This window comes from Meriones unguiculatus, chromosome 8 (genome assembly GCF_030254825.1).
Source record: "Meriones unguiculatus strain TT.TT164.6M chromosome 8, Bangor_MerUng_6.1, whole genome shotgun sequence".
NCBI lineage: Eukaryota > Metazoa > Chordata > Mammalia > Rodentia > Muridae > Meriones > Meriones unguiculatus.
The window spans coordinates 74,257,737-74,285,262 of record NC_083356.1 but is presented as its reverse complement, the minus strand read 5'-3'; the positions used below and the strand labels follow the sequence as shown (position 1 = coordinate 74,285,262).

The 27,526-nt window shown below is 45.5% G+C and overlaps 1 protein-coding gene across 2 annotated transcripts in view; it reads right to left on the bottom strand.

Moving 5' to 3' along the window:
- Abl1 (ABL proto-oncogene 1, non-receptor tyrosine kinase) overlaps positions 1-27,526 on the bottom strand; it is a 109,779-nt gene that overhangs the window by 31,420 nt on the left and 50,833 nt on the right. The window contains exon 1 of one of the 2 annotated variants that reach the window (XM_021654201.2): positions 11,927-12,112. The exons of the other annotated variant lie outside the window; for it this stretch is intronic. Coding sequence (XP_021509876.1) covers positions 11,927-12,005 — 79 coding nt within the window. The 5' untranslated portion in view covers positions 12,006-12,112. Of the gene's footprint in view, positions 1-11,926; positions 12,113-27,526 lie in introns of those variants that run through there. 2 annotated transcript variants of the gene reach the window in all.

Below are 27,526 nucleotides of genomic sequence, written 5' to 3'. Positions count from 1 at the left end.
GATTCAGCCAACTGGGTGAGTGATGCCTGGCACAGCAGCTTCTGCAGCATTACTGAGGAACTGTCTGGTAGAGGAGTCCTTTTTAAAGAAAGATTTTTATTTTTAATTATGTGTATGTATGTGTGTGTATCTGGGTCCAGATGCATGTACCATAGTGCAGAAGCCAATGGGGGCCACAAGATGGCTAGGGGGGGCCAGAAGTAGGTGTTGGATCCTCTGAAGCTGGAATTACAAATAGTTGTGAGCCACCTGATGGGGGTATGGGAACCAAACTGGGGTCCTCTGCAAGCATAATAGTGCTCTTATCTGCAGCTGCCCGGTCCCTGGTAGAAGATTTAACATAGGACTCTTACATAGCAACAGCAGCTGAAAGATAAATCCTCACTATGGAGAAAAAAACGAACAAAGCCTGTAAGTAACAACTCACGGAAACGAAAGCCACCACTAGATGTGGAAGTGTGTGAAGCCTTGCCGGGAATCAAAGCATGCCAACTCCTCAAACTGGCAGACTTTTCTGGACACCAGCAGGAGTGTGGGTGAGACATCATGACGATGGGCATTCTTCCACAGTGCTTGTAGAGAGCTGTACTGCAAGGCCAACTGAGGCATACACCGTCCTCACTGACTCACAATCTTTCAATGTCTTTGGCAATTTATCCCAAGCTATACAAACAGTGACTTGTATACACCAAATTTAAAAGACAGAACAAAAAGGGAAGGTCTAAAATATCCACTGATTAAATTAAGCCAGGCTATGCTCCATCTATAAAATGGGACACTCCAAAGGCCACTGAGATGTTTTAGACAGGGCTCAGTGGCAGAACAGGAGCCTAGACTGTGCAGGCCCTGGGTCTGATCCTCAGTACCACAAATAAATAAACAAAACACTTTCATTAAAAAACAAAACAAAACACCCCAATAGCTTGGAAGCAAAATTTTATATTATATCCTGGCATACATAGTAAAAACCAGAAGAAACTACACCAAAGAGTGAACAGTAGCTAACATAAGGGTGTAGGAGGATTACGAGTCTTTCAGCTTTCTTTACACTCTCCTATATTATGGTTCATTTGTTAAAATGACCAGGTTATTTTTATAACCAGCTCCCAATCCCAACACTGGAATAACATGTAAGCAGACGCCAGGGATGCTTACATAACAGACAATTTAAAATGAGCAGCTCTGGGGAGGAGCCCCTCCCTCTGTCCTGAAAGCACTTATGTGTTTCCCTGTATGCCCCAACCCGGGGCCAGCAGTGCAATGCTTTGGAAGGCTGGGCCCATACAGGAAATGAATGCTGGGTCATGCGTACAGAAGTGCTTTTCTTCTCAAATGCCATTTGACCTCTTCTATCAAACATTCTGCGGCATCTGGATTTGATCAAAGTTACATAACCAGGGGAAGTGGCCTGGAAAAACACCTGGAGTAAGCAAGACACATTCTTCTCAGAGGTGAGGAGTGAGGCAGGCCTGTCCCCATGGCTAGGACAGAAGCTGACAATGTAGGTAGGGGGTAAAGCCTTTGTTAAAAGAGAAAACTGTCCAGCAGCTGCCCTTGATCCAACAGGATGGCTTCCAAGCCCTCTCTCCACCCCCACCCCCCAATCCTGGTCCTTGAGTTAACAGCCAAAGCCCAGAGGGAAGTATTGCTCATGCATGCCTCTGGATGGAGACATCGAGTGCAGCCTCAGTTCAACAACAAAACCTCCCAGCCAATTCCCAGTCCAGGCTGATGTCAAAACTGACTCATAGTGCATCAATGCCAAGTTACTTTCTTCATTTCATAGTCAACTACGCTCGTCAACTGTAAAAATGATCACAGCTCACAAGGCCACAGTTGCCGAACGGACTCAAATCTTTGTTGCTCAAGACATTAGCTTTCTGCCAGTCCCACTGTTAGGGACTGTTAGGGACCACCCCCATCACCACCATGGAACCCAAAAGCTTTACTCAAAAGAGATGCCTCAAAGAGCTCTCCTGCTACTCTTTGTCAGTCTTTGGCAGCAGTTAGTTAACCCTCGTACAACAACAAACTTCAGCTTGTGCTATTGATTCATCTTCTTCCCCAGGACAAGCACGTTCTGCTGTGTTCCTCTGAATCACATTTGAAATATACTTGATTTAGATCTTAAACATGCCTGTTGCCCCCTTTAAGACCATTTCGTTCTCTCCCTGTAAGTTAGTAAGGATGTTGCCGCCCATCAGTGATACTCAGCAAGAGTTCTAATCAGCCAATTGCAGCATCAATTGAATCAGCCAATTGCAGCATCAGAATGAGTACATCTGAAAACTGCCTCCACACCACTAGAAAGCCTGAGCTCTACGAGGAGGTAGGAGGATACTATGAGGGATTGTGGGAACCATGCCACGAAACTCTGTGCATGATTAACTTGTTTGGACAGTACTCTAGGAAAACCATTTGGGTCTCAGAGTATAAGTTAAAGATCATTTAAAAAAAAAAAATCCTTTTCAAGGTTGTGAGTCACTGATGAGAAATGTTTACAAAAGATTCTTGGATATAGCATATCTGGTCTAGACTGCTGTGAGCAGTAAGGGGGGGGGGCGGATGCTGCCCCTGAGATGCAGGGGCAGGAGACTTCACTGTCCAAGTGGAGTAGGAGGCTTCACCTCCAGAAAAAACATCCCCAGGAAGCTCCTGCCTTCCTGTTGGCACGGGTACCCAGGTCCCCGAGGAGTGGATTGTAGGGCAGCCAGCTGCTCAGCACTCACTGCTGTCCTCACCTCAAGCCCTGGGAGACACTTCCCTGTGGGGGAGGGGCAGAGCAGGGATGTATCCCTGAGCATACAGTCCCATTTCCTGTGCTCAGCCCAAGGACTTAAGCCTGCCGCTTTAGCCTGATTTCCTTGGTGGCCCCTCTGAGATTTCCTCTGGCTAGAGGAATCTCCGCAATGCACAGATCTGTAAAACAGACCCTTTGCAAAGGACAGGACTTCGTGTTTTAGCCCCTCTCTGTTCCAGCTGATGAGGTCATGCTCAGAATATTCTCCAGTCAGTCTGCAACTGCCTCGTGCACTCCTCACAATGTGAGCTTGGAGGAAAAGTATTATTTCCCACAGTGTGAACTTGCCGAAAGTCATTCCATCGCTTTTGTAACTCGGACCTCCACCCACAGTTCAGATTATTAAAAAACAAAACCACATTTAACTAAATACAGCCTTTCTATTAGCTTCACACCTAGAAACCAATTTTTCCCAGCACCCCAAAACACCAGGTCATGGGGCACAGAAGAGCTGGTGGAGAAGGTAAGAACACCAGGGCCATCTGTAGCCTCTGTGCTGCTTGCTGGGAGAAGCTGCTGGTGAAAACTGTCATGGCTATGAAAGTGAAAGCCCAAGAGGGGCCAAGAGGGGTGCAATGCTAGAACAAATGGGGCTCTCCGTGGGGAGAGGAGACTGGAGACAGAGGCAGCACTTAGCAAAGATGGGAATTCTCCAAGGCCAGCCTGACTGCCCATCTCAATAAAAACATGCTTCTTTATGAACACTTGACTGAGAGATGCCCGGTCATGCCATCACTGAGGCACTGACAAGCCCCTAGCAGCTGTGATATGTAGACATGAATTCTGCTAGAGACTGGTACTGCCTTTTGTCTCCTGTGTTCTTAAAGAAGCAAAATGGTTCCAGCTAGAGGTTAATGAAGCAAAGATGATCTTCCCTTGCAAGGTCATGGGACCCCTGAGGCTCCAGTCTCCCATGACCTTCCAGAGTAACAACTTCTGCACAGGGCTACTGAAGTGCCCAATGAAACACTAGCCATGAAGAAGTATCCCCTAGAAGCTGGTGTGACCAGACCATACCACACAACCTTCTCTTAAAAGAAAGCAGTTTTATTTCTCCCTGCTTCTGGATATTATAGGTAGTATATGAAATAGGTTTCAAGAGAAACCTCTTTTTAAAAAAAAACAAATTGAGTCATTCCAAGGTTTAAACATTTTCCTTGCAATCTTTCATTACAATGTAAAATTAAAACAAAATAGAATTCTTCCTGGACCTCTGAACTTATCAAACATCCCAAGTACTAACCTTTCTGAAGATATAACCCTGTTCCTCAAATAAAAAAAATATAAAGAAATCTTGTATCACTCTTTAAGAATCTATTGTTGGAGCTAGAAAGATGGCTCAGTGGTTAAGACTACTTGCTGCTCTTGCAGAGGACCTTAGTTAGATTTCTGCACCCACATGACAGGGGTGGGGTTCACAACTGCCTGTAACTACAGCTTTAAAGATCCACACCCTCTCTGCTCTCTGTGGGCACCTGTATGCTACACATGTAGCATACATAGAAATAAAAAATAAAAGCAAATAATTTAAAAAATTAATCTTGTTAAAGTAGTCTGTAATTTGGTGGAAATGGCTGTACACTGTTTTACATTTTAGTTTTTATAATTTTATGATTTGGAGTGAGTTTGTACTCTTTGGAGTGGGTTCTGAGCTGGAACTCAGGTCATCAGACTTGTCTGGCAAGCACTTTATCCACCCAGTCACCTTGACAGCCTTCTACAGAATTTTTAAATTACAGACACCAACATCTTCTAAAACCTCTCTGAGCACCTGCCATCCATGCCCAGGACAGCACTTTCTCGTCTTTCTATAGCACAGCACCGTCAGCCTCCCCTCCTCTATACTACCTGCCATGTAATGGTCCTTCTGAAATACCAGCTGGACTACTTCCTGCTTGTCACTGGCCAGCCATTTATTAACAGTGTTACCTAGGCAATGTTCAGAACATCTTGTGCCTTGCAGGGTGTGTGGCCGTTGGCAGCTTTTTGGACACTGCTCTTTAGCCTGAATGGGCCTCAGAAAATGACAATGGCAGTCCTATCCATGGCAGTGAAACTTCAGGTTCTTCCTGTAGCAGGTACCAAGCTCCTGTAGGGAGCTGTATTCTCCCATCTTTCCAAACCCCTTGCGGTCCTACTTCCCCAGTCCATGCTGCCACACCTGACTGGCCCCACCTACTCCAGTGGCCCGCCCTTCCCAGCCTGCAACACCCTACCTTTTCCATCTGCCAGCGAATCTCCCTCCTACCTCTGCGCCCTGCACTGTGCACATTTGAGCACTTGGTATTGACTCTGCCACCAGCTATCACACAATATGGACCCTTCTCATGTCCCTGGCTTGGGTTCTGATATGGACAAGCTACAATAAAATCTCAGCACCCTTGTATCAAAGATGCTCCTTCCTGTGCTATCTCAAGGACACCAACAGTTTCAGCCAGCCAGACTCTGAAGAGGGGTCATCACAGCATAACACAGTATAGAGAGCTCTGCTGGAAAGCTCAGACACAGAACCCTCCATGCTTGAAAGTGCAAAGCAAAATATTTTTAGGTCAGAAAAAGTGAACTGTAATAACCTGTTAACCCAAACAAAGCCAGCAGAAACGGAGGACAAAGCAGCCTATCCAGAAACTCTCTAGCACGGCCCAGGGAACATAAGGAGTTGTTTTCAATGAAACATAAGCTATAGCCAAGATCTTAAAACAGGGCAGGATACAAAAACACATCTCTCTGTGCTTTCAAAGCAGACAGGCAGGCAGTGTGGTGCAGCCCTGAATGTCTCTATGGACCATTCCAGAAGTTCCTGCCCTGGCTGCAGAGTCCACAGTGAGTCTCCAAGTGTCTACGAGGGCTTTTATTCTGTCTCAGGCCATGCGCAGCAGACTGAGCCAGGAATGGACTCACATACTCATTGTGAGGTTCTTTGTCCTTTGTGTGTCTACTGGGTCCCTTGGAACCTGGCTGAATTGGACCACCCAATGGGAGTCAACTCCTCCAGAAGGTCTCATTAACCATTAGTATTTTATTGCCAGTTTGGGTCATTGAGATACACTGATGCTAGGGTCAAAGTCAATTTTAACATGACTGTGTAAAATGTGCTACATCATGGGAGGGTGGAGTAAAGACTGGGACGCTACAGATCCAGATGGGAGGCTCAAGTCCAGCTACTCTCTGAGGTGACAATAGCAAATAACCCATGTGAAGGGCTGGCACCACATCTGACCCTCCAGCATCACCACCTTCCAGAGGGAAGAAACGGGAGCACAGTGGGGTGACTTCCCCTGCTAGACGCTCTCCTTTCAACTCTCCCTCAGCTGCTGCCCATCAGTGCACCTGTTTCCCAGTCCCTGTCTGTCTCTCCTGCTGCCATCCTCCTGGGTCTCTGCCCCTCCCTTTCCTCCTCCAACTTTGCTGTCTTTGTTCCCCTGTCTTTTGGGAGAAGCCTATTTTTCCTCCCTTTCCTCCTCCTCCTCTTCTTCCTCTCTTTCCTGCCACACACTCTGCTTTCTACAGGTGTCTCACCTTTCATTTCTCCACCACCACCACTCAGTGGTATGTTAGGGAAAAGGGCCATTTGCATAACAGTTCTCTCCAGAGGACAAAGTCATATTCTCAAAAGTGAAGGGTTAGCTGGGAGGTAATTCAGCGGGTGAAGTGATTGCCCTGCAGGCATTAGGACCTGAGTTTGTATCCCTGGAAGCTTGGGGTCAGCTAGCCTGTTGTACACAGTGCAGTAACAAACAGCAAAGAGAACCTGTCTCAAACAAAGTAGAAGGCCAGGACTGACAACCAAATCTGTCCTGACTTCCACACAATGCGGATGTATGCAATGTCTACTAACACTCACATACATGAATACATGTGTACATCACACACTGACTACATACACAAACAGAAAAAAAGGGCAAGTGACTTCCTGTCATTTCTGCAACTACAACTTCAGCACGCAAGGAAACAGGATAAGCAGCTGACCACTGTTAAAAGTGGGTACTATGTGCAAGGGAGATCCTTACTATCAGCTTTGGATAAAGACTTAAGATTTCCATGGGGAGCTGGGCACGGTGGCGAACGCCTGTGATCTCAGCACTCAGGGAGGCAAAAGCAGAGGCAGAGGCAGGCAGATTGCTGTGAGTTCAAGGCCAGCCTAGTCTACAAAGAGAGTCCAGGAGAGCCAAGGCTACATAGAGAAACCCTGTCTTGAAAAACAAATACAAAACATAACAAAAAAAGATTTCTAAGGGGAGGTGGGAGCAGGAAGTAATATTCACCCTGGCTTATACCTATAATTTCAGTACCTGAGAGGCTGAGGCTGGAGGCTTGCTGTTAGAGGCCAGCCTAGGCCACATGAGACCCTGTCTCAAAGGAAATACAGAAAACTAAGAATACATTTTATAAGTCATTCTTTTGTTTTATGAGTTATGATTAATTACAAAGGAAAATTTAATTCTTCTAGTATCTCATTTGATCTTTAGCCCTAGTTTTGCATGATGCATGTGCTTGCATGTGCTTGCATGTGTACATGTGTGTGCCTGTATGCATATGAATATAGTGGGTTTGAGAGGGAGGTTGTTTTGATTTTGAGGCCGGGCCTCCGTATGTAGCCCTGACTGTCCTGGAACTAATTATGAAGACCAGGCTGGCTTCAAACTCATAGAGCTCCTCCTGCCTCTGCCTCACGAGTGCTGAAGTTAAAGGTGTGCTCACCAGGCCCTGAATGTGTGTACACATGTCTATATAAAGATCCTCCTCGTAACCCTCATTTATGAACCCCACCCTGTGCTGGGGTTACAAGCATGAGCATTAGCCTGGCTTAGTGGTTGACAGTTTTATATTTATATACATATATATCAATATATATGCATATGTGCATATATGTATATGTACACATATATGTATACACACATATATAAAACCTGTCTATTCCTAATTTTCCATCCGTCTCAGATCAGTGATTATACCAGCATAATTACAATGACTCAATTTTTAAAAGCTCTAAGCAACATTTTAGTTTGTAAACGCCTAAAGCTGTGGAAATATTTCCTCTGCAGAAGAGAAATAAGATACTCACCAAAACCCAATGGGAATGCTTATTGTACCATTAAAATATTCACCATGGGACTAAGGAGAGGATCAAAGAAGGAAAGATATTTTTCAGCTTAAATCTAAGAATAGGGGGACTGAAGAGTGGTTCAGTGTCAAAGAGTAATCCCTAGTTCGGCAGTGCAGGGCTTCCAGAGACCCCAGGTTCAATTCCCAGCATCCACATGGTGGCTCACAGCCATCTGTAACCTCAACTACAGAAGATCAAATGCCCTCTTCTGGCCTCCACAGGCACCAGGCATCACATGTAGTGCACAAACATACACACACACACACACACAAAAAAAAAAAAACAAAAAACAAAAAAACCCACAAAATAAATAGTTATATTGGAAAAAAAATCTAAGATGAATTACATATGCATTTTTTAAATTTCAAAATAATTTATTAACAAGAAAAATTATGGGTGGGTCTAGCTCAATTCTATTATCACTTCAGCCATGTAAGTGGTAAAGCCTCCGTTTTAAATTGCTAAAAACCTGTTTACAATAACAACAGCTTATGCTTGCCAATCTGGCTCAGTGACAGGCTCTGGATTGAACTATTTACATGGCATCTCTCAACAATGAGGTAGAAACTGCTATGATCCCCATTTTATAAATGAGCATGTCAGCTCAGAGAGCACCATGCCTAAATCATCTGAGGATGGCTGCGGCCCCTGGGGGATACCTCGCTCCAGAACTGCCTACATCAGGGTCTAGGGCTGTGAGGGAATGCTGCTAGGCCTTGGAAGGGGAGGCCTAACAATGTCTGAGGGCACCTAAGAGCAACCCCCTGTTCAGCAGAAATACATACATTTGCCTCTGCTGTTTTTAAAGTCATCAACCTGGTTCTCACTGGTCCTAAATGGAAGCCCAGCGAGTGAGGATAAAACAGGGATCTTCTAAAGGCAGCCACCAAAGTGATCTTGTGGACTTCCCTTGAGACTTCAACAGGGCTAGTCTGAGAATCAAGTGAGGATGTCTGTCACACTGTGAAAGCTCAATGATATTAACGTAACCCAAATGACAAAGATTGGCCTGCTGGGTAACAGAGAGAGCATGGGATCCTCTTGATCCTAAACAAGAGAAGCAAGTGGTGACCTCTGGAGAGCATTCAGAGCCCAGTCCTCAAAGCAGCCACTGGCTGGCACTGCAGGGGGTGCTGGCTGCACAGTCTCATGCTGAGAAGCTTCACAGCCGACTCTTCAAATAATGAGAAAGGTCAGCAAGAGTTCACTCTGCAGACAGCCCAGAGTGTCCATCCATGTACATCCCTGTACTAGCGGATAAATACATCAAGGGCAAGAAGGAGACCTGGGAACCCAAGTTCACAATATCTTTCTTTCATGTGCCCAGAGTAAAGAACTGTTGACAACACTGGGGTTCAAAGTGGACCAAAGACTAAAGCAGATAGAGTCATTCTGAATAGATACTTCAAAAGAGCAAAATTCCAGCATCACAAAGGCTTCTTATAAATATAAGCTATTTCTCGAGAGCAGTTTTCTCTTAGAAAAACAAACAAACAAATAAAATATAGTGACTGCCTCTAGGAAGAGAAAAGGAGAGCCAATTACTTTTCATTAAACACTCTTTCAGGATTGCCTTACAAGTATTTTTATGTTTGCTTAAGAAATGTTAACAGTCCTGCTGCTTTATGAAAGTAGCTGTTTTACCAGCACCAAATGCAGGAAAGCGGTTTGCTCAGGTCCTAGCTCGGCATCTCTGAAGACAGTATTGAATGATCCACAGTGTGATCCACAGAGACAAAAGATTAATCATTAGGACAAAGTAGGCTTTCTGGGCCAGGCACTGTCATGAAGCCTGTAATCCTCAGTGCTCAGCAGGCTGAGGCAAGAGGATGCGAAATGCAAAGCCTGTCTGTGCTATATATTGAATTCATAGCCTGCCTGGACACGTGGCAAGAGCCTGTCTCAAAAATCAAAAGTTGGAAGGGGCCTGTGGGTGTAGTTCAAGGCCCTGGCTTCCAATGCCCAAAACTTTATTATTATTATTATTATTATTATTATTATTATTATTTAAAGTGGATTCCCTGGAGCCAGATGGCAAATCCTAGTACCACCACTTGCTAATTCTGTCATCTCAGGGTCCTCACCTAACTTTTGGTGCCTAGTTTCTTATGAAATAGTTAGGGCCACCAAAAGAAGTCAGGAAGTTAGATCATGTGGAATATGTACAGTGGTTGGCCCAGAGTAGCCAGCTACCAATTGCTGTGGTCCCCGTGTTGACCAGGCTGTGTCTGATAGCTAGCCCCAGTGAGCAGGGAGCATGCATTTGGTAATAATGGAAAACTCACCATATTCAATTCTCTCTCGCCTGGGAGGCCTAGGGCTCTGAGTGCATGTCGATGAACTGATTGATTGATTTAGGATGTTAGCAAGAAATGAAAAGCCCAGATTACTTCTCCAGATGCTGGTAACTGCTCTCTTCCCCAGAGACAAACAGCACTTTCGTCTTTAAGACATAATTACACTGAGGCTGGTTTGATTCTCTAAGCTACAGAACAAGAATTCCCTTTACCTTTTCGAACTCAGAAAGATCTCATGCAGAAAGATCTCGTGTAGAGAGACCTTCTGGAAAAGGCCTCACAAAAACAAAGAGAGAACACTTTTTTGGGACTTGACAATGTTAGAATTCACTTTAAGTCATGCTGGAATAAGACTGGATTTATTTCCTCCTAAAACAAAAAGTAAACCAACCAGACATGCACTAAGTCCCGCTGAAGGAGCTGATGCCCAGGCAGAGCTGTGATGTGATCTAACTTTGCAGTTACAAAAGTCCATTCATCTTGGCCTCCTGCAGCAAGTGGCCTCAAAATGGAGATAGCGCCTCACACTAAGTGGATACAGATGGGGAGGAGAAATGTGCGCAGAATGTGGAGCAACTTGGAAAAAATAAGCAGCGTATTAACTGAAGATGATTCTGGCTGCTCAGAAGCCAATTTTGGGAAACAAATAAACCATCTCCTCCCTCCAAATGTTAGACCCCAAGCTCATGCCATCCATACCAGGCTCCTCTAAGGGATCCAGTTCCTGAAGTCCCCAGAGGGGATGGAGTCCTATGTACAACTTGCAACAAAGGGGCCCCCACTCCACCTGTGTTGGGCACTTAAGTCTGAGAGGGGTTATGTGTGCCCTGTAGGCCTCTGAGTCCAAGAGTTAAAAAAGAAAGAAAGGGGGGAAAAAAGGTTAGGGAACTGAAGAGCATTCTCTTTATTTTTCCCTCATTTCTAGAAAGAAAAACACTAGAACAGTAGAAATTCAGGTTGTTCTAAAGTAATCTTTACATTTTTAGTCCTATCTTAACGCCTGAATGAAACAGCCAGAGAAGCCAGGGCACGGCCACACCTGTGAGTATGTCTGCCCTTCCGAAGAAGGTAACATTCCCGTGAAGGTCAACTATACCCTGTCCCCAGCACCCTCCACTCACCCTCTGCCCTTGTCATCCTTTTAGAACCGAACACTAAAGACAACAGAAGGGGACATATAATTAGAGAGACAGGGTTAAAGCAGGCAAAAGCAACAGGCTCCTGGCCCTAAGTTTATGCCAAGAACAAAACATGAGGGGCTCCCCCAAACAAGCACCAAACTCCTGGAATACCAAGCAAAAACATTCTCTTTCCCTTCTGGAAAGAGAGAATTCCCAAGACCTCTTCATGGGCTGCAGAAAGGTGGGGGTGGGGGTGGAAAGTTCACACGAAATTCTGTACCCATAAATGGTAGAGCGGGATCCCTTTGTACGCAGCACTTGGTGGAGGTCCACCTTTGTGACACAAAATTCCCAGTTGGCAGTGGAAATGCCACAACGTGGGCTCACGAGGACCTTAAGGCCTGTAGCGCTGGCTTTTTCAAACTTTCTGGGCAGGAGCCACACCATGCGCTGGGGCCTCGCCAGCGCCAGGGCCGAGGCTCTCCCTCGGGAAGTCCGCCGGATCGGCAACACTGGCGGAGGCCTGAAAAGGAGAAGGCTAAAGACCTAGAGCTCGGGCAGGACAGTCCTGGCGGGTCCCCGCGCCCCGGCCGGGGTTTACCTTCCAGGTAGCAGCTGGAGGACGAGGAGAGCCCCTTCTTGGATTTGCAGCCCACCAGCTTTAGGCAGATCTCCAACATGGTCCCGCGGCCACGGCGAAGGCCCCGCCGCCCCGGGCCCCGAGCCCCGCCAGGCCGCGCTCGCTGCGGTCCCAGCCCGGCCCGCGCCCAGGCCCGCGTCCCGCCTCCCGCCTAGGCCGGTAACAAAGGGCCCTGCGCCCCGCCTTGCCCGCCCCTTAACTCCTTCCTGGCCGAGGGAAGGCAACGGCCCCACGCCCTCTCCAGCTGCACCACACTGGCGCTGGCTCGGCCCCTGCCGCGTGTCCGGGAAGGTTGGTGGAATTGCCAACTCCTTCTGAGTTACCAAGACTGGCCTTCTTTATATTCGGGGAGCAACTGTGATTAAGCCTAAAGTGGGTGTCTGGGGAATGTGAACAGTAAGGACTGGAACCCACAGGAATATGGAATACTGGACCATCCATTTACACCCGGAGATGAGTTCTCCACAGTGAATGTTCTTTGTGGGCTGGAATGGCGGCCCTTCTTGACCTCATTTTCAGGAGAACTTTCCCTCCTTTTTTGGTGCCTAGGGCAATCAGCGTTTGAACCCATTTCTCGGTGGTGTTAAGTTTATATCTTTTCCTAAATGCTGGCTAGAGCAGGTTAACAACAAGGTTTTAACTAAGCAAAAGTCACAGCAGTGGGCTACTGGCACAGATTCAGAATCTAGGACCCCAATTACAGGCAATAATTTAATAATAAAAAAAAAGCCCACCCAAGTTCCAACGACAAAAGGAACATAAATTTATGAATGTCACATAACTAAAAATCTGGTCCACATCCTTGCACATGAAGAGCTAATCTGTACCAGGATGGCCCTCTCTGAGAAGTACCCTATGTGCCTTGCCACCCATAGGGCGTGTGCATCATAACCCTGTGAAGAAAGTTAGACCATGACCCTGATTCTTCACGTGAAAACAGACACCCCAGAAGGTCACAAGGTGGAAACTGGAAGACATGCCCTCAAGGCAGGGTCTGCCTGGTTCCAAAGTTTGGCCTGCTGCCCAGGGGGCTAGGCTGTGCCTCTCAGCTGTGCCTCTCGCTTCCAGGCAAACAGCACGGGATAGCTGCATCCGTGATCACGTGACAAATGCTTAGAAAGTCTCGGTTAAGGTCCCTAGTTCCAAAAGGAAGAAAGAAAAGCTAGGCAATGGTGGCACATGCCTTTAATCCCAGCACCTGGAAGACAGAGGCAGGCAGATCTCTGAGTTCAACAGCCAGGGCTACACAGAGAAGCCCTGTCTCCAACCAAAAAACAAACAAATAAAACAACAACAACAAAAAACAAAACCAGGGGACACGACCCCTGGTTCCTTGCTAGGCTCCTTTACAATGCTGACAACTAGGGTGTCTAGAACACCAGGAGGCACAGCAAAGAAGTAAAGTCTCCACTTAGGACTACCTAAAATAGCAGATGTCATCAGAAGTGCCATGTCTGTGTCCATGACAGGCCTCTCAGCCAGGACATCACACACTTTTTGGAAATGCCCTGTTCAAGGCTAATCAACACTGAAATGTGTGCTGAAGTCAAGTAGACCGGCTTTGCTGCTACTGCAGGTGCCAGTCCAGGCCTCACGAGCACCCAGTGGGTCCTCCATCTTCTGGAGAAAAAAGACCAGACTGACCAGGGGGCAAGTGTGTCAATTAGATAGCTTCCTGATCCTGGAGACCATTTTCTGTGAGAGGCCATGTTCTGACTAGTGATACATTGAACCTTCCAACCTCTACATGATGCCAAGAGTAATACTGAAAGGTGTGCCACCAGTACAAGCACAACAAAGGATGCAGTACCTGCCTGCTCTGCTACCATTTGCAAAGTTCAAGTGTCTTGAATCAGATTATAATGAAGTCCGTCATATAGTGTATCAAATCACAAAGTTATATTCAGATTGGCAGCTTAATGCCAAGAACTACACATTAAAAGGCATTTTGAAATTCTAACCATATTCTTGAACACTCTTTAATACAAGTCATTTATTCACATGTGCTGGACGTCACACTGGGATGTAAGCGTGTTTTTAAAAGCTAATAAGTACTACTAATATTCTGCTCTTACAGCTACAATGACTTTATCCTCGAAAATCCTCTCAAAGTGAGTAATACTTATAAATTGTCCAAATTCTTTATAATTTGCATATAAAACTATTCATCAACAGGCCAGGCAATACACTCTAAGTGGCAGTGATCCTGGTGGCCATTGCCAAGTTGCACAGCAACACAACAGACTGAACTGTTCTTTCCAGACACAGCTTTTGACCTCTGGCAAGATGGGAAGAGCATTGTGTACAAGCAAACAGCCTCAGTCTTCTCAAGGAAGAAAGGATGGAGGGCTACTCCAGACAGCCTAGAACAGAAAAGCCATTGACTTTGAAAAGTAAAACAGTCCAGGTATGGGGCACCAGCACTTGGGAGGCAGAGGCCGTAAGTTCAAAGCCACTTTGGGGCACAGACAAAATTCTAGGCCAGCCAGGGCTGTATAATGAGACCCTGTCTCAAAGCAAAAAGAAACAAAGCTAACAGAAGAGGAAAGGACAGGCTTATGTGCTATGCTGCTGTCATCTGGAAAATCTAGACTTGTAGCATACAACCAGCATATGCAAGGTGCCTGGAGACCTCAAAGCAGCTTGGGAATTCTGGACAGTTTCATACTTGCTTCCCCCCCCATACAATGAATGAATGAATGAATAAATGAATGAAACAAAGTAAAAGTTTAAAATATACCAAGAGACGCCACCCAATCAGTGCTAAATGCCCATGCATGAACTTGGCACCTAAGCTGTTGTACCTGCTCATAACAGATTCCTGTCTGAGTGTGTGGACTAAACTTACTAAAGCCTCATATGGCCCTGTGCATGTGAGTCCAGGCCCATTTTGGAGGAGGGAAAAGCTGCTGCTGGATTTTACCAGGAATGGGACAGACTGGGACGGACGGATAGATTTCATTGATTTAGAATTTACTCATCTGAAAACAACTTGAAGAAATAAATCACAGCAGAGTAAGTTAACAAAATGAGGACTCTGAAGGTTTTAGATTGGATTTATTTTAAATTTTGGTTCAATCTCTTTTAAAAATGGGGCAGGTACCCACCATAGCACTAGTGGGTCAAGAGGAGGCAGGAATTGGGAAGAGGGAGCTCTTTGGGTGGTAGGGCTGGAGTGGGAGTGTGGACAGAAAGGAGGTGGGTCTGACAAGGTCTGGGTGGGGCCTGGGTGGTCATTCTCCAGGAGAGTCTGTTTCACAAGCATGCAGCAGCACAGCCCACAGCCTCTCACTCACTAGCCAGTGCCTCTAGCTTGATGCAGCTGACTGGCGTGGAACTGAACAGCCACAACACTTCACTGCCCCACAAGGACACATGCCCCTGTAAGTCTCACAACCTTTTACTCAGAACTATTTGTTGGTCACAGTCACGGGTTGCTAAGACTCAGTGACTCCAGCCTGGGAAAGCCAGGCAACTGACATGGCCAAGCAGCAGAGGCTGGAAGAGTTTGGGGCATGTTGGAGATCTCCTTGGGCTGCAAATCCAAGAAGGAGTTCTCCTCATCGTCCAGCTGCTACCTGGGAGGTAAACTCAGCCAGGGCATGGGGGTACCTCCCAGGACTGTCCTGCCCGCACCCCATAAGCTCCTAGTCCCTAGCCTTCTCCCTTTGAGGCCTCCGCGGGTACCTGTGAGTCCAGTGGACAGTCTCATTCAGATCCCCATTTCCTAATCCATACCGTATTTTCAGTGGTCCTAAGAGTAGGCTTGACATAGAAGGTGCACAGTGAACTGTTACATCATTTTCCAGAGGACTCTGCACCAGTTGGGGACAGCATTCTTGTATGAGCACTAGCTTAGTGATGAACACTTTGAGTCAAGATTGACTGGAGAAGGCACTGACTGCAAGGAGGCAGGGTCAGAGTTGTTGGCTGTGGGTCCAGAATAGTAACTTGAGTTCAAAGTCACAGAGCCCACCTTTCATCTACATTTGGGAGTTTGGGACCCAGGCACTGTGGACCCAACCTCCTCTATCCGTCACCTTCACCAGCCTCTTCCAGACTCAACACACTGTGTGCATGCACACTGCAGGCTGTCCTGCACATGGCAATGATGCTCCCTGTCTGCTCCATCCCCTTGGCTAGCTAGGCAGTGATTCTCAGTGAGGGCCCAGAGCAAATTCTCTTTCTGGAAGATCTCATAATTTGGGAGGTGGAGGCAAGGAGATCATTAGGCCAGCTTAGGCTAAGGCGACCATGTCTTAGAAAACAAAAATCTCTTTCTCTCTCTATATATAAGTATGTCTCTGAATCTCTATATAGTTACGTATCTATGACTTTACTATATTTTATAATTAAAAGGTATAAATACTTGGTTAAACAAATCTTCCAGTTTGATAAAATGAATATTAGTGGAGCCATGTTAATGATTTTTTACTTTTAATCAAAGTAATATACACACTTGGTTAAAAATCAAGCAGTGTGAAGGTTCTTTTAATAGTCTTTTAAATAAAGATTAAAACTAAACCTAGACACAATGGCTCTCACCTTTGATTCCAGCATTCCAGAGATAAGAGGCAGGTGGAACTCTGTGAGTTTAGGCCAGCCTGGTCACATAGGGAATTTCAGGCTAGCCAGGGCTACACACTGAAAACCTATTGAGAAGGGAGGGAAAAGGAGAGGGAGAGGAGAGAGGGAGGATGAAAAGAGAGGAGAGAAAGAGACAAAGACACAGCAACTAACACTAGTCTTGCAGCCCACTATGATCTGTTCATAGGTACCTCCTCTGGGTGTCGAACCTCAATACTCTGCTCTGAGCTCACTAAGTCTATAGGTCACCTAATCCATTAGAGAGCATTATACTGTCTTCAGCTTCACTGAACAGTTCCCAACTGTGACATCATGGTTTCTGATTAGATGGGCAGATGAGGTTCACAGTGTTAATAGAGCACACTGCCCCAGAGACGATGAATGCTTCATTATACTCTTCTTGGTGGTATTAGTTATATCATGTTTCCTTTTTTTTTTTTTTTAATTAATCATCAATGTCCTAGTTATTACCTTATTCCTAAATACTTCAAAGATCTGTCAAAAACCTACTGGTACTTTCCCAAATATTGAAACACTTCAATTCTTCTCAACTCTGTTCATGGGCTTACTTCTTCATTTTGCTAGAATTCACCACCCAGTAGCTTCTTGGAGGAAACAAGAGTCTAAAGCAGACCTGTATACTGTTGTGACAGTCTAGCTGGGTATAGATTCCTAGACTATATGGAATTTCCCATATGGTGGTGGTAGTCAAATATACTTTAATCCCAGCACTTAGGAAGCAGACAAAAAAAAGGAAGGTGGCATAATTTCCCTGAATTTTGAAGACAGTTCTCTATTTTTTTTTTTTTTTTTTTTTTAGCGATTCAGAAATGCAATTCTATTCTGACTTCTGAGATTTCACAAATAGCTTGCTTTTCTCTTTGGAAGCTTTTAGAATTTTGTTTCCTCTTTGGCATCTTCAAACTTCACAATAATGTGTCTTGGAGTAGGTCTCTTTCATATACAGTGTTTGGGCGTCCAGGGGCTATCTAGTTCAGAGAAATTCATCAGTAGTTTCAGAAAATACTTCTCTAAACTCTGAAATTTTTCCTTTAAAAAAATATTATTTAGAGAGAGTGTGTAGGCTGTGCATGCTTGTGGAGGTCGATGGGCCTTTGTAGAGTTAGTTCTCTCTTTCCATCTTTATATGCACTCTGGGAATTGAACTGAGGCCACTAGGCTTGTGTGGCAAGCATCTTTAACTGCTGAGTCATGTCACCAGTCTCAGTTTTTTCTTATAATTGTCTCCTAACTTCTATTTGTTTGTTGTACTATTATCACTTAATTCTCCCTTTCTGGAATTCCTGACAAATAGGCACTCAAGCTCTGGAAAGATGCTTCTAGCCTCATTACTATCTCCCTCATCATCCACGTCCATGTCTTCCTGTTTACATTCTAAGGTAAATCTTATTTCCACATCTTCTGTTAAATTTTCAACTGAGGTTATAATGGTTTGTTTATTTTTGAGACAGGGTCTCTCTACGTCGCCTTAGCTGTCCTGGAGCTCACTAGGTAGACTATGCAAGCTGGCCTTAAACTCACAAAGATCCATCTAACTCTGCCTCCTAAGTGCTGGGATTAAAGGTGTAAGCCACCACTGCCCAAGCAATATTTTTATTAGCAAAAAACCTGATTCTTAGGACTTCAGGGCCAGCCTCAGCTACATAGTGAGTTCAAGACTTGCCTGGGCCATAGAAGACTATGCTACACAAACAACAGATTAACAACAACTCTCCCCCATGCCCCCTCCCACCCCAGTTTCTCTTCTGCTGTCAGTAGTGCATGTTGTTTAATGCTGCACACAGTCCCTGATGATCACAAAGAACCGTACTTTCAAGCTCCTCCTGTATGGCCTCTATTTCCACCAAGTTTCTGTTTTCTGTGTATCTATTTGACTCTTTATTATCATTTGGAGACTACTCTAAGAGTTCAGTGAAACTTGGATGCTCATTCATCCCATATGAGGACTTGGGCTGAAGGCCTGTGTCTGGAAGACTTTGAAGGAGTCGAGCAGCCCCCAGTGCTGGTATCCAGGGGACACTTGTCTGGGGACATTCAGAAGAGTGTTTCAATCTGTTCTCTGTTAAGGCCTTGCCTAGCAGGCCCTAGAGGAGGCGGGGAATCACGCAGTGTGTGGACTTGCAACAACAAACCCCATCCTTGACCACTCCACTATTACTAACCACGGGCTTACCTGAATCCAAGCTGTATGTCAGGCTCCTGAGCCTTATGGGAAACAGGCCACCTCATGTGGCTGAGGTGGAGTAGCTGTCACCTGGCTGTGCAGGGCTGGGAGCCGCGTGAGAAATCTGAACATCCCTCTTGCAGGTTGCCCTCTATGTCCTAATGCCTGATTTCTGAGCCTTCTTCCTATCTTAGCAAGGGCTCTCAGAAGTTAGCCTGCAGTGTCCTGCATTCCTGTAAATCTGCTACCACTCTAGGCTGCTTTCCATTTCCCAAAAAAATGTGTCACTTTTGTTATTTACTCCTGTCTCCCTCTGAGTTCCTTTTGTCCTTACACATCTTCAGTTAAAACAAAACAAAACTGTGTGTGGGGCTCGCTTACAATCTGAGGACAGAAAGACTGCCATCAGTCTGGTGTCAAGCAGTCTCAAAACCAACAAAATCATCTTGCTGTCTTTCAAGTGTGGCTGGAAGAGGAGAAACACTTCTCGCAGACAGTTTTGTGCATTTTACAGGCATCACAGCTGTGGCTAAGGTTAAACAACTTGCATCAAATCACACAGCACCCGAATGGAACCTGAATCCTCAAATCCTCTTGTTAGCGGTTCCCTCATTAGACAGCAGCCACTGGATTCCACATAGTGGGGTGAGGAGATGGGTCAGCCAAGTGCTTGTCATGCATGTACTGAGTTTGGACCTGAGTGTGGAACTCCAGTACCCACCTAAAAGCTGAGCATGGTGGGAAGGCTATAACCCTGGTACTGGGGAAATGGAGACAGGAGGTCCCCTAGGGGCTGCTGGACAGCCTTTAGACCAATCTGGAGCTCCAGGCTCAGTGAGAGGCCCTGCCTCAAAAAAAAAAAAAGAGTATCTGGAGAAGACACCAGTATCAGCTTATGACCTTAATGCAAACCACATACACAGAAATGTACACACACAGGGTATGTACGAGGGTATGATCAAGAAAGACAAGAAGGGCTGAAAAACTTCTTAAAACCTGTTGCAGTGAACAGGTCTCAGATCTTAGTTTTGCTGATGGAGGAGCATCCAGGCTCTAAGTTCTTGAATCCACTCACATCTGCACCTTAAAGTTTAGCTATAAATGGGAATATCATTTAACACAAATAACATAGAGCACTCTGGTTCAATTCTAAAGCTTAAATTCAGCTTAAAGTTATTTTTCATGCTTGCACAAATGTCTGTGTTCCTGTACTTAGGTTCATTCTGCAGTGAGAAAGGGCCAAAGAATTTTGTTTGAAATTACTAAATCTTGTTTGTTTTCTTCTGACCTGAATACTGAATAAAGATTTACATCTCCGTCGCCAATATGGTGGCACAACCCTCTAAACCCTAACATTCAAAAGACCAAGGCAGGAGAATCATGAATTCTAGGTCAGCATTGGTTTGTACCCCTGTCTAAAACAAAACAGAACAAAACAAAACAAAAACAAAAACAAAGCCTGAAGTGAAAAAGAAACTGTCAAGACCCTACAGCCTTAGAGCTGACCCTGTGAAATAAGATGTCTCACGGGGGAACTGGTCCCTATCATCCTTTGCTTCAAGACCAGCACTGTGCTTGGCTGCTGGGGTTTGGTTAACTCGGACCTGGGAAGCCAACAGTTAATGCCTTTCCTCTCTTTCCCTAAGACTAAAGGAATCTGCAAAGCAGCGAACCGGCCTAGGAGATCACATTACTTTTGGGGGTGGGGAAGAAGGCAGCTGGAGGGGAGTGCAGAGAGAGGGCTCCAAGGGAAAGAAAACAAGCTGTCCAACCCTCTCCACAGTGCAAACCCAGCAGGGAGGAGGAGGTAGAAGCGCCATGTTTACCCAAGTTATCAGCCCACGGTACCCTCGGTGGGTCTGGCAGCCTAGTGCTGTACGCAAGCAAGCAAAAGCTTGGGACCTGAAGAATGTAGCTCATGTTCATGTCTTAAAAATGATCAGCCCCGAATGTTTTGTAGGCAATGTTTTAGACACACACAAGGACTGATGTGCCCAAATCTTCCCTCCACTCAGAAAAGCAAGGGCAGTACTGAGTGAGACTGCCCCGCTCTTTCTCCTTCAAGTGGCAGGTTGGACACACTGATTCAGAATTGCATTATGAACAGAGAAGGGAGGGCTGCGGTTGACCCTGAAGAGACTACTCAAGAAACACCATACTTAGGGCCAGAAAAGGGCCTGATCTGGGCTCCTGTGCCCCTTGAAAGGAAAATACAAAACTGGGTTTGCATCCCAAAGTCCCACCTGGTCAGCTTTCTTACCAGATAGGACAGAAGATCCACAACACAGGTTCTCCAAGTGACTTCCACATTCTCTAAATGTGACAGTAATGAGTTTTTTGTCAGCCAGAGAACTAATTAAGCATTAGTCCTGTGTGTATCTGTGAGGACAGTTTTAGAAGAGATTAACCTTTGAGTTAAGGGACTGTCCTCATCCTATCAGCACAGTGCCTCACAAAAGTGACATTTACCCTCCCTGGGTCTGGCATCTTGAACAGGACAGACCATCTGCCCTTCAAGCTCCCAGTTCCCAGCCTTCCTATCTTACACTGCCCTTGGCTCTCAGGCCTCTGAAAGCACCACCAGCTTTCCTGGCTCTCCAGCTTGCCGACAATGTGGATCATGGGGCTCCAGAGCCTCTATTCTCATGAACCAAGACTTATGATAAATCTCTCTGTAGAATATATGGGAGAAATGGGATACATATCCCACCATGGATCTTCTGCAGAAATACAACTAAAATGCAGAGAACCCTAACTGACCAGTCAGAAAGTGTTCAAACTCATTTAAAATGGACAAGAGCCATTGACATGTCACCAAGAATTAAAACAAAAAGGCTTGGTAAGTACCCAAAAAGATGCTCAGGCCAGGCATGGTGGCACACATCTTTAAACTGTCACTGGGGAGACAGAGGCAGATTCAGGGACAGCCTGGTTTACACAGTGAGTTCTAAACTGGTCAAGAGATACTGCCTCTTTGAGATGAAACCATGTCTCAAAAGAAAAAAAAAATGTTCAGCATCAATTGACAAGAGACAGAAATACAGTGAGCCCCTACCCCCTACCCACTTCAAAGGCTGCATTAACAAGCCAAGTGCTAACAAAGATGCAGGTAAATGGAAACACACAGTCTCTTTGGAAAGGAGTTTGGCAGTCTCTTTAAAAACTGAGACAAAGCCGCCAGGTGTGGTGGTGCACATCTTAATTCAAGCGGTCAGAAGTAGAGGCCTCTCATTTGGAGGCCAGCCTGTTCTACATATTGAGTTCCGGGACAGCCAGGGCTACACAGAGAGATCAGGCCTCAAACCAAACAACCAAAAGATGAGTTAAAACAGCAGTTCTACTCCTAATCATCAACTGAAAAAAACATGAAAGCATATCCACACAAAGACTATATGTGAATGTTCACAGTGGCCTTAATCATCAAGGCCCCAAATGTTTATCAAGTGGCAATCAATAATCAAAAAGTGAATCTCAATAATGGGATAAAATTAAACAATGAGAAGGCTGAAGCACAGATGCATATGCTGCTACATGGATTAACCTTAAAAGTATGGTCATAGGCTGGGGAGATCACTGAGTCAGTACAGTGCTTGCTGCACATCGGGAGAACTTAGCTCCATCCCTACACCCTCATACAAAGCCAGGTGTGGCAGCATGCACTGGGGAGGTGGAGGCATGATGACCTTGAGGGCTGACTGGCCACCCTAGTCAGGTGGGCACCAGGTAGACTATAGGATAGGGGCAGTACCCAATGCTGACCTCTGGTCTCTACATGGTCTCTACATGCATATGCACACTCAAATACACACACACACACACACACACACATGCTAAAAGAGAAAAGCAAATCCTAAAAGAACATAAATTGCATGGAACTCCATTATGTACAATGTATAGGAAAAGATGTATCTATAGGAAAAAAATCATATCCGTGGTGCCTCAGGCTGGGGTTGTGGGCTCAGGGCAGACTGCAGGCAGAAGGGTCTTAGGCAAGGTGGAGGTGCTTGAAAACGCAGTTGTGGTTATGTTTACACTACATTTATTAGAAATTACTAACATCCTCTAAAATGATAAGCTTCATGCACATAAATTCTACCTCAGTAAAACTGCTAATAAACCACTGGAGAAGCACTATGTTCCAGGGCAGACCCCTTTCCTGGCTGAATTCATACAGAACTGTGTGGCTGTCTGGCTCACTGCTGTGAGCATAGAAAGACAAGCTCTGTATGTTGTTGCTGGGTCTTGGCTCACTTAGAGACCCTTCTAATGAGGCTACAGAACTATCACAGTCCCACCCTCCTGACACCTAACAGCCAGCACAGACACAACAGGGGTTTCTGCTAGGGTGTGGAGGAGGGGCCTTGCACATACAGATGAGGCCATCGAGATAGTGGGAGCAAGAGACAGCACTTAGGCTGATGACAGGAGACACAGGGGAAGCCAGTGCCTGGTACAGCAGGGACCAAGACTCAGAAAGCGTGCCTCCCGTTCAGGAAGCACAAGATGCTCTTAGTGGCACCCCAGCTTCCTATGCTGAGCCCTTCAGTGACAGAGGACAATGCATGGGGTCAAAATACATGATTGAGGTCTACTGCAGGAAAAGTTCTAGATAATAAATACCATGTTCCTACAATGCTAAGAAGCAGCCGTAACCAATTAGTTTTGGGGATAAAGTAACAATTAGTATTTTGTGAATCATCATAGGCTTATAATAAACAAAGGAATTTTGAGAATCAAGCAATTAGGAATTTTCAGTCCTGGTGAGATGCTCACTGGGAAACAGCACTTGTGCAAGTCTGGACCTGAGTTCCCTCCCCAGAATGCATGTAAAGGTAGAAGAAGGGAATTGAGATCCAAAAGTTGTTCCCTGATCGCCATACAAGCTGTCCTATGTAACCCCTTCTTTCCCTCCTCCTCCCTCACAAACACAATTTTAATAATATAAATTTTCAGTATCGTCTGCCTCTTCACTCCCATTTTCTCAATTGCATTAGAGGCAGGAAAGGCAGGCAGGGAAGAAGTGCAGGGTAGCAGGACCCTGGTTCTGTAAGCTTCGATGGAGCCAGCTTCCTGCTCAGAGCTCACTTACCCAACCTGACCTAAAGGTCACACACAGCTCATAACTTAAGAGAGTACATAAGCCAGAAGCCCCCAGGAAAAGTATTATTACCAAGATACAGGTGAGAGGCAGGAGTGTGGGTGGGGGCGGGGGGTTGTATGGTTCTCCTGAGGACAGAAGACACCAGCTCCACAGTTTAAGGGATGCAACCATCCTTTGTCTCATGGCACCCCATCACTTGTGGATGCTGGAAGTCCTGCATGGTACAGTGTTTGCCTTTCTCATTTCCTGTTCTCAAGAGTCACATGGGAAATCTGGCAATATTCCATAACAGCCAAAATTGCAAACACATTTGCCCTCTGACCCATCAACTCTTACTTCTGGGGATTTACTTTACAAACTTACACACACACACATACACACACACACATACACACACACACACACAGCACTGTTTAAATATCAAAAGTGTCATCATCAAGTTAGACTCAGGATTAGCTTTCCAGTGAGGTACATGAAGCCCCCCAGAAGTGTGTGGGTATTTGTCAAAAGGGAACAACTGTAAGGCCCTCGGGTTCATTCATCTCCTCTCTGAAACAGATTGCCAGGATCCTGCTTGCTGGCTCCCTTTTCCAATGTGGCTTCTACTGTCTGCTTCTCCAAAGGAGAGGGTGCCAACTGTTTCTTGATGCTTGTTAGCATTCCTGGGCACCAAACCATGGGATACATTGAGAACACACCACAGAAGAAAGTGTATTAGAAAGAAAGCAATTAAATGCCACCTGAGGGGGAAGGGGCTCATGAATAAAGGCTCCTGGCAGCAAGTGCAATGACCTGAGTTTGATCTCCAGGATCTGTATCGTGAAAGGAGAAAACCAACTCCCACAGCTGTCCTCAGGTCACAACACATGTGCTATGGCACATGTATACTCATGTGCACACACACAAAGAGACACACAATTAGCATTTTTAAGTCATTAAGAAATAAACACTGAACATTCTTCAAAAATTTTCTTGAGAACCTATCAAAAACTAGTATTCTCCTAGGCTCTAGGACAGGGCTTCTCAACCTGTGAGTTCTGACCTTTAGGGGTCAAATGACACTTTCACAAGGGTCACCTAAAGCTATCAGAAAACACAGATATTTACATTACGATTCATAACAGTAGCAAAGTTACAATTATGTAGCAGCAATGAAAATAACTGTATGGTTGGGGTCACTACAACATGGGGAACTATATTAAAGGCAGCATTAGAAAGGTTTAAAACTGCTGTGTGCTGGGGTCACAATGGGTGAAAGGCATGAGAAGAGTCCACAGTTCCAGAGCCAACATTCAGGTAGGGAAAAGACACAATGAACTAGGGAAGTTCAGCTGATTAAGGTTTCAAGGCTAAAACACAGAAGAGGCAGAAATGTTGTACTTGGGCTGCAGTTTTAGATACGGTGACCAGAAAAGCCATCACTGGAGATGACAACTGAGGCAAAGGAAAGAGGAAAGTATGGGACAAGTACTGTCCTGGCAAAGATAACCATGTGCTCTGGTCAGGGAGGACAACTGAGAAAGGTTCAAGGAAAAGCAGAGGCCAATATGGATGAACAGAAGACAGCAGACACACAGTGGGGGCAGCAGGGAGTAGTATACTGTGTCTGGCCCAGCAAGTACATGGCAGGGCTGTTAGCCTAGTCTGAAGGAGCTAGGAAGGTGCTAGAAGGTTAGGGAAGAGAGAAAAAAGGAGCAGGACCATGCTTAGAGGAGTAATCCAGCTGCTGTAGGGAGTAGAGCTGAGGCGGGAACACCAGGGAGAGCAGGGACGCCAGAGGCTAATGGGATTGTTGAAATGGGAGGGGTAGGGAAAAGAAGGTGTGGCCTGGACATGTTTGAAGGTCATGGTTAACCAAGAAGAGGCTTGTGTGGAGTCAGAGAGTCACTGAAGGCTTCATGATGTGAAAATATGTACACATATACAACACATGCACCAAAAAGGCAGGTAAAGAAAGATAAAAACATTAACCAAAGAAAATCTTAATGGCATATGAAACAATATATTATTTGATTTTATTTTGTGTGTGTGCATGCGTGTGGACAAGAGGTGGTATGTATGCAAGCACATGAAAAACAAATATTTAAAAAATAAATGTGGTAGGGGCTGGAAAGATGGCTCAGGGGTTAAGAGCACTGGCTGTTCTTCCAGAGGTCCTGAGTTCAATTCCCAGCAACCACATGGTGGCTCAAAACCATCTATAATGAGATCTGGTACTTCTGGCATGCAGGCATATATGTAGGCAGAACATTGTATACATAATAAATAAATAAATAAAACATTAAAGATACATAAATAAATAACTAGAAAGATAGATAGATAAATAAACAAATAAGGCCTTCATAACAAAGACTGCAAAATACCAGAGAGATATTAGAAGTTCTAAATTAATAGAAAAATGACTAGATTCTGGGATTAGACAACTCCAGATGTCAGCTGGGATTACAGAGTCAATACAATCCCACCAGAGACCCAGAAGGTTTCTAGTAGAAATGAATGAGACTAAATTTAACTGCTAATGTGAGGATTTAAATAGACAAAGCAGCTTCTAGCAGTAATGTAGAAGACTGACATAGTCAACTTCAGGCCTCATTATAAACTGAAATAGTCAAGAAAGTGTATCAGCAACCAACAGGATGAAGCGCAGGAAGTAGACCTTATCCCCAGCAGATTCCCAGCAGTGATTCAATGCAATCTGTGGGGAGGAAGGCTTGCTTCTGGGAACAAGGGGGTGGGGCTTACTCTTCCACCTGACCTCCACAGTGCTTAAGCAGCAGCTCCTGACACACTCCTTCCCAGACTGTCCTCTCAGCCAGAGTAAACTCTTCTCCCCTTAAGTAGTGTGTAACAAGACCAGAGTGAGCACTCTTACATGGCATCTAGCCAAGGCTGCCCCAGGGTATTCAGGTGCTTAGTTAAATTACTGGAACCTGGTAGGGTGGCTAGAGAGAGGACTCAGGGGTTAGGAATGCTTGCTGCTCTTGCAGAGAACCTGGGTTCAGTTCCCAACACCCAAGCTCCACCACCTGTAACTCCAGCTCCTGGGGATCTGACACCCTCTTCTGCCTTTTGAGGGCACCTGAAAGCATACATGCACAAATGCACATACCTACAAATAAGATCAGCTTTTTAAGAGTTATTCAGGTGTTTGTGAGGGTGCTGTGCTGGAAGCTTGGTTTATGCTGGTGGGTATGGTGCAGCAGATCACCCTCCCTAACGGGACTGACCCACCTTCATTCAGCTAGAGGTCCCGAGAGCCTGACCCATGCTATAGTCAGGGGGATTCGTCCTGAAGGCTTTATGCTTTATGTTGCCTCAAGGCTCACTGCAACAGCAGCTCCACCCGGTCCCAAAGCTGGCAACTTTTAGCCCACAACTACCTCACTGGCTCTACTCTGCAGAGCAGGGCCTTATCAACATCTGTAATTCCAAATCCTTACTATAAATCTCTCGTTTTTAAAGACTTATTTATTTTTTGTTTGTTTGTTTAGAGTGTGTGGGTATCTGTGTGTGAGACAGTTAGTTCATATGCATATGTGCATAGGTGCCTGTGAAAGCTAGAAGAGGGTGCTTGCTGGATCCCCTGGAACTGCAGTTATAGTAACAGCTGGTTGTGACTCCCAGATGTGAGTGCCAGGACTAAGCCTGGATCCTCTTCCAGAGTAGCAAGCACTCCTAACTGCTGAGC